This window comes from Camelus dromedarius, chromosome 31 (assembly GCF_036321535.1).
Source record: "Camelus dromedarius isolate mCamDro1 chromosome 31, mCamDro1.pat, whole genome shotgun sequence".
Classification (NCBI taxonomy): domain Eukaryota; kingdom Metazoa; phylum Chordata; class Mammalia; order Artiodactyla; family Camelidae; genus Camelus; species Camelus dromedarius.
Window position 1 is genome coordinate 23,299,012 of NC_087466.1, and position 7,426 is coordinate 23,306,437.

The 7,426-nt window shown below is 57.5% G+C and overlaps 1 protein-coding gene across 1 annotated transcript; it reads left to right on the plus strand.

Annotated features, from left to right (window-relative positions):
- Positions 1–265: 265 nt before the first annotated feature.
- FZD10 (frizzled class receptor 10) lies at positions 266–2,310 on the plus strand. The gene has a single exon (XM_031442477.2). The coding sequence runs from the start codon at positions 397–399 to the stop codon at positions 2,140–2,142; it is 1,746 nt and encodes a 581-aa protein (XP_031298337.2). The 5' UTR covers positions 266–396; the 3' UTR covers positions 2,143–2,310.
- The last annotated feature ends 5,116 nt before the right edge of the window (positions 2,311–7,426 follow it).

The window sequence follows — 7,426 nt, forward strand, 5'->3', positions numbered from 1 at the left end:
AGCCGCAGGCCGCCGCCGCGCGCCCGCCCGCCCGCCGCGCCGCCCGCCGCGCCGCCCTCCCCAGCCGCGCCGCCGCGCGCTCCCACGAGAGGCCAAAGTTTGCCGCGGCAGTGAGTTGCAGCCGGCGGCGGGCCTCGCGCCGAGAGCTCCGGGCCCCTCTCGCCTCCCGGTATTGTTCGCAAACTTTGCTCCTCTCCTCCGCGGCTCCCCCACCTCGGCGGAGGCCGCGCGCGGAGAGCAGGGCCGGGGAGGCGCTCTGCGCACCGCTGGAGCCGGGCTGGGCGGGCATGGGCGGGGGCCCGAGCAGGGACGAGGAGCCGGGGCCAGCAGCCCGAGCCCGGCAGCGGCGGCGCTGAGGGCAGCGGACCTCCCCGCGAGGGCGCCTCGGACGCCAGCATGCAGCGCCCGGGCCCCCGCCTGTGGCTGGTCCTGCAGGTGATGGGCTCGTGCGCCGCCATCAGCTCCATGGACATGGAGCGTCCGGGCGACGGCAAGTGCCAGCCCATCGAGATCCCGATGTGCAAGGACATCGGCTACAACATGACCCGCATGCCCAACCTGATGGGCCACGAGAACCAGCGCGAGGCCGCCATCCAGCTGCACGAGTTCGCGCCGCTGGTGGAATACGGCTGCCACGGCCACCTCCGCTTCTTCCTGTGCTCCCTGTACGCGCCCATGTGCACCGAGCAAGTCTCCACCCCCATCCCCGCCTGCCGGGTCATGTGCGAGCAGGCCCGGCTCAAGTGCTCCCCGATCATGGAGCAGTTCAACTTCAAGTGGCCCGACTCCCTGGACTGCAGCAAACTCCCCAACAAGAACGACCCCAATTACCTGTGCATGGAGGCGCCCAACAACGGCTCGGACGAGCCCGCGCGGGGCTCGGGCATGTTCCCGCCGCTCTTCAGGCCGCAGCGGCCCCACAGCGCGCAGGAGCACCAGCTGAAGGACGGGGCGCCGGGGCGCGCGGGCTGCGACAACCCGGGCAAGTTCCACCACGTGGAGAAGAGCGCAGCGTGCGCGCCGCTCTGCACGCCGGGCGTGGACGTCTACTGGAGCCGCGACGACAAGCACTTCGCCGTGGTCTGGCTGGCCGTCTGGTCCGTGCTCTGCTTCTTCTCCAGCGCCTTCACCGTGCTCACCTTCCTCATCGACCCGGCGCGCTTCAGGTACCCCGAGCGCCCCATCATCTTCCTCTCCATGTGCTACTGCGTCTACTCCGTGGGCTACATCATCCGCCTCTTTGCGGGCGCCGAGAGCATCGCCTGCGACCGGGACAGCGGACAGCTCTATGTCATCCAGGAGGGCCTGGAGAGCACGGGCTGCACCCTGGTCTTCCTGGTCCTCTACTACTTCGGAATGGCCAGCTCCCTGTGGTGGGTGATCCTGACGCTCACCTGGTTCCTGGCTGCGGGCAAGAAGTGGGGCCACGAGGCCATTGAGGCCAACAGCAGCTACTTCCACCTGGCAGCCTGGGCCATCCCCGCCGTGAAGACCATCCTGATCCTGGTGATGCGCAGGGTGGCGGGGGACGAGCTGACCGGCGTCTGCTACGTGGGCAGCATGGACGTCAACGCCCTCACCGGCTTCGTCCTCATCCCGCTGGCCTGTTACCTCATCATCGGCACTTCCTTTATTCTCTCGGGCTTTGTGGCCCTTTTCCACATCCGGAGGGTGATGAAGACGGGTGGGGAGAACACGGACAAACTCGAGAAGCTCATGGTGAGGATCGGGGTCTTCTCCGTACTCTACACGGTGCCGGCCACCTGTGTGATTGCCTGCTACTTTTACGAACGCCTCAACGTGGAGTACTGGAAGGTCCTGGCCACGCAGCACGAGTGCAAAATGAACAACCAGACCAAAAACCTGGACTGTCTGATGGCCGCCTCCATCCCCGCGGTGGAGATCTTCATGGTGAAGGTCTTCATGTTGCTGGTGGTGGGCATCACCAGCGGCATGTGGATCTGGACATCCAAGACTCTGCAGTCCTGGCAGAGTGTTTGCAGCCGCAGGTTCAAGAAGAAGAGCCGACGGAAACCGGCCAGCGTGATCACCAACAGCGGGATTTACAAAAAAGCCCAGCATCCTCCCAAAACCCGTCTCGGGAAATACGAAATCCCCGCCCAGCCTCCCACCTGTGTGTGAAGGGGCTTGCGGGGAAGGCAGGGGTGGAAAACTTCCCCGGAGAGGATACAGTGGCGGCCAGAGCCAAAACACGGTGCTTCTCTTCGTTGGTTGCCTGCTTGCTTGTTTTGGTTGTTTTTTTTTTTTTTTTAAATAAACGTAAAAAAAAAAAAAGTCTTTACCCTGAAATTCAGGATGCTGTGATACACTGAAAGTTAAAAAAAAATGTACTTAAAGGTTTTTGCTTTGTTCTGTTTTCCCTGAAGGAGAGCTCTCCAGCTAAGTAGCCTCTTGTGTAACTAATTTGTGGTGAAGTAGTTGATTCAGGCCCCAGAAGAAAACTTTTGTTTAGGACCTTCCATAAATATACATCTGTGTGTTTGAGTTGGCTTTGCTATCCATTTACAAATCAGAGAGGAGATAAGTTCTTTGCAAATTGGAGAGCCTCTGCTCAGCTGCAAAGAGAGAGAGGCAGGCAGATGGGTCCCTTTGCAGCGAGCCAGCCGTCCCAGGGGCCCGCCCTCAGGAAGGCCGCCTGCCAGACAGCAACTTCTGTGCAAACAGGAAGAAAGAGACAGCGTGACAACTCAGCACAGTCCAGTGGACTCGGAGCCACTTAGAACAGACCCCGGCCTCTGGCCTCCACACATGCTCCTTCTCCAAGGTAGACACGTTCCCCCAGGCCTAATGCTGGTGAACGCAAACGGTGTGCAATACATTTCCCACCCCCCTTTCCATGAAAATAAAAAGAGAAACAAGTATTTTGCTGCACATAAAGACAACAAAAGAAACCTCCTAACAAAAGAACTCAGAGACCCAGCCCTCGGAACCTCTTCAGTGTTACAGTTTGTGGCTTTTTAATGGAAACCAAGCCAATACACATTGGGACCGATTTGTGGAAAGGCGAGGGGGGTGGTGAGAGGGGAGAAGGATCATTCAAAGGTGCCCAAAGGGCTTACTGACTCTTTCTATTATTAAACAAATGGTTTCCCTGAATGGCCCCGAGAAGCAGTCTACAAACCCTGAGTTTATCCTCCTTCCCAGGAAATGCCAGGAAAGGGTCACCCTGCTGGTGTCTATTTGTAATATACACTATTTTTCATGCTCCAGTATTTTATTAAAAATAAAGTATGTTCTTTAGTTTGGTGCTGGTCCCTTGTGTGTTGTGAGGGTCCCCTTCTCTGGGCGGGGGGCAGAATAGGGAAAACTTTCTCCCTCTGTTTGCTTTTCAAGCAAATCCCGCCTATGCGTCTCTCTCTACAGATCACTGGTCATCTGTATGAAATGGCAGAGGGGCAGAGATTCCAATGTTGGCAGGATGACCGAATTTCGAGTTGCAGAGGAATTACCTGCAAGACTGGGTGAGGTTGGAAGTTGTCTCTGCCTCTCAGTGGCAGGATGCGAGGACCTGCTTGTAGCCCAGTTCCTCAGGAAGCATCTTGGCTACTGAGCCTGGATACACTCCTGTGCCTGGACAAGCTCTGGGAATCTCTCTGGAGACTGGACCCAGCCAATTAGGAGAATTAAATCAAAGTAGGGTTCAGGTGACCTATTGAGGTCAAATGGTACCCAGATAGAACTGCAGACTACCGGTCCAAAGTGTGCTGGCTTTGCAGCAACTCCTGGACGTATTTACAAAACAGACTGTAGGTCTGGACGAAATAAAAATGTCTGCTGAGGAAGGTGGCGGGCGGTGGGGGCGTCGCGTCATTAGGAGGAGAAGTTAATCAGCTTTGCACTTCACTGCACTTGACTTTTCTCCTGCGTCTGCCGTCGCAGTGGTACAGCTGTGAAGGCTTGAGGAGGTAGGCCCGGGTTCAGCGGGTCGGAGGCACAGAGGGATCCAAGGGCACAGTCTGGTTCTGCTGCCGTGGGAATCAGATGGACCAGCTCGGGCCATCCGTGAATCACGCTGATGCCAAACTGCAACCCGAACAAGGGCGCTCTTAATTTTGAGCATTTATTCCGCACTCACTAATGATACGCAGAAGCCTGCAGGTAGGGCGGCCTGCTTCCTAGAGATGGTGTCGAGGAGCCAGGCCTGACGACCCAGACCCTCCCTGCGTTGGCAGCGCGAGAACTGGGCACTGGTGCAGGTCGTCTTCTGAGGGGAAAGGGGTGGGATCCCCAGGCGGGGAGCTTGGGTGGCTTAGCACCAAGTTCCAGAAACACCAACCAGGCAGGCCAAGTAAGTAGAAGAAGCATCCAGAATAGCCTTCAGTGCATTAAAAAGGGGGAGAAAAGTTTAAAAAATGCCCCCAAATAACAACCTATTTGTTGGTTGTTCCCGCCCAGCCCCTGGAAAAGACTGTCGAGGTATTCACGTGCGTGTGCACGTACGCATATAATGTTCCCTTTTTGTAACTCTTAGAAAAAATAATGATGTGTTTGAAACAGAGCTTGGAAAAGTCGAGAAAGGTAACTGTCAGGGCACCGCTGTGGGTGTCTGAGGTGGGTGCCAGCCCAAAACACTCAGTTCCGAAGTCACTGGGCCCGTCAGCAGTGTTGGGTCTGCTCGTGTTCGGTGCGGAGGCTTCAGACGGTGGTCCCGAGGAACCCGAGTTTAGGGGCACACGTGAGAGCCTTTGCTATGGGTGGGGATGGGTTTCAGTGTGGCTCCACCCCCAAAACTACAGCGGCCTCGTTTACAAAGGTCAGTGGAATTCGTCCTGTGGCTGGGCCTGCTCCACCAGGGCGTCTGGTCTCCTAAGTGGTAGCGGCAGAGATTCCTAAGTACACTGCACTCTCTCTGGGACAAAGCTGACTCCGGGTCACCTACGACAGGTGAGTTGCAGGAGCAGCCTGTAGACCTACAAGGTAGAAGGCGGCCACAGCTGCCCGCCCGCTCCGGAATGCTCTGGCTCAAGGCAGGATTCATTCCTAAGGCATGGCTGACTGTCTCAGCGTGGAGGTTTCTCAGCATCGCGGAGGCCACGGCCTAAGCTCCAGAAGCACGGGAACCTGTATTGGGTGGCAGGTCTGAGTAGTGAGGTTGTAGTCAGAGGAAGCTCAAAGAAGGTGATTAGCCAAGGTCACGCTGCTGTCCATTGCCCTTCCTTCCTTCCTTCCTTCCTTCCCTCCCTCTATCCTTCCTTCCTTCCACCCCTCCTTCCCTCCTTCCTTCCTTTATTCAGCCAGCAGCCAGCTACTCACCACCTACTGTAAGCCAGGGCTGGGGAAATGGAGAAGCAGCACCCAGCCCTTGGCTTCGAGAAGGTCGCAGCCTGGTACAGGGGACCTGCGCAGGTGTACCGGGGGCTTGGCCATGACACAGCTTCTGTGCACTTCTATTCTGAGTCAGGGAGGCATCCCAAAGGTGGCTCAGAATTCCCAGAAGGCGGAAGATTCAACACGTGTAATTTTGCGGCGTGGTGAGGTTGCAGGGACGTGGTGATGGCTGGGTCAGGAGTTACAGACAGGGGACAGGAAACTCCACGAAGACCCCCGACCGTGCCCGGCGTCCAGCAGGCCACCTTGGAGTCGCAATGACATTGACAACAATTAAAACAGTAACAGTCATAGTTGTGGGGAGCCCTTCAGAGCACTTCCTGGGTGCTGAGTGCTGGACAGATTTAATTCTCACGACAATCCATTCAGGTAGGTGCCCCTGTCAGCCCCACTTTATAAGACCCTGAGGCACAGAGAGGTTACATAAACTCCCAGCGTCACACAGCAGGTAATCAGAGGTGGGCTAGGAGCCCGGCAGTCTGATGACAGCTTCTGGCCCAGCGTTGAATGAGTGAGTGAGTGAGTGAGTGAGTGAGAGCTAAGCATTTTAGACCAGCTAGCATGTGAAGCACTTGCCACATGTTCATTCAATTGTCTAACCAGTTGGGTGGTGCTAGTGTCAACCCTCGGATGACAGATGAGGACATTAGAGCACAGAGACGTCAAGCCACTTGCCGAAGGCCACAGGGGTCCGTAGTCCAGAATGTGAACCCCGGCCGTGCGGCTCCGAGCCTGTCGGTCTGCCCGCCAGGTCCCCCTCCCTGTCTCGGCGGTTCTGAGGACTCGGCGTGGATGAAATCATCTCATCCCCACAGCAGGATGCCATGCCTTTGCTCCAAGCAAAAGACGCACAAGAGCATGTTGGCAAAGTGCAAAGCTCCGCTTCAGCGTGGGCGAGCAGGAGCGGGGAGCGTGTGACACGCCGTCCTTCTGCAGCAGCCCGGAGAGTGAGCTGAGGATGGGGCCGCGGGGGTGAGAACGCAGGGGCGACCGAGAGGCCCCCCGAAGGTCGAGGCAGCGGGTTGACTTCATGTCGAGAGGGAGTGAGAGGGACTGGACGGTCAGGGGGGACCACACGGGCTGGGGGACCCGGGAGGAAATAGACGAGGAGGGAGGCGGAGCCGAGGGGGTTGGTGGAGTGTAGGCAGTTTGTGTTTGGGGGTCCCTGATTCCTCCTGGTGGTCGAGGTCAGTCTGCAGGCTGTGACGGGGGCCATGGGGGGGCGGGCGCACAGGTGGGTGTCTGGAAGTGGTCACGGCTGGAGAACTGGTCGGTGTGTTGGGTGGGGGCCTCCGAGGAGGTGCAGAGGGCACCTTGACTGAGCGCTCACTCAGCCACTCGGGTGCCTCAGTTTTATTGTGAAAGGACTAAAGGAGATCACGTCGCTGGGCTCATCCAGAGCCAAAATCTGTGACCCAGACAAAGACAAGGGGGAAGTCAGGAGGGTGAGGGCCGGAGACCCCTCTCTCTCCCCGCCCCTGCCCAGGGCACACAACTCTGTCTCCTTAGCTTAGCCCTTGGGCCACCCAGGCAAAGTGAGCCCGGGCCCCACAGGTGGGCGTCCGTTAATTCTCTCACCTACAGAGAGGCTGCTTCAAGGCCGAAAACCAGAAAACAAAAAAATTGAGATGTATTCTCGAGGCAACAGATTTTATCCCGAATCCCACATTCTTTTCTTAAAAAGGAGAGCGAGAAAGACGGGAAAGAACAGCAGATGGGAGCGCAGACTGGCATCCCTCACGTGAAGGACGTCTGAGCACATCTCGTCCCCACAATGCTCGGGGGCCGGTCTGGCCCGGGCCCCTGGGCGTTGCTTTGTCTTGGGCAGGCTGCTGCACATTTATTCCATCCTCCATCTCTTCGTCTGCCGAACGGGGGTGATAGTGGTGCCCCTCACTGGGCTGTCGCTCCCTAGGTGCCCGACTGTTTTAATAGCGCTGTACGGATTAATCTGTCTGTTCCTCACCACCGCCTAGGGGACAGGAGCTGAAGTGAAACCATACGTGGAAAGCTCTTTGCAGGCTGTGGGCACTGAGCTAGGCTTAATAGATGCGAGCTACTATTATGTTTTTTGCCC

Coding starts and splice junctions, on each gene's coding strand:
- FZD10 (XM_031442477.2), top strand. CDS start 397: ATGCAGCGCCCGGGCCCCCGCCTGTGGCTGGTCCTGCAGGTGATGGGC.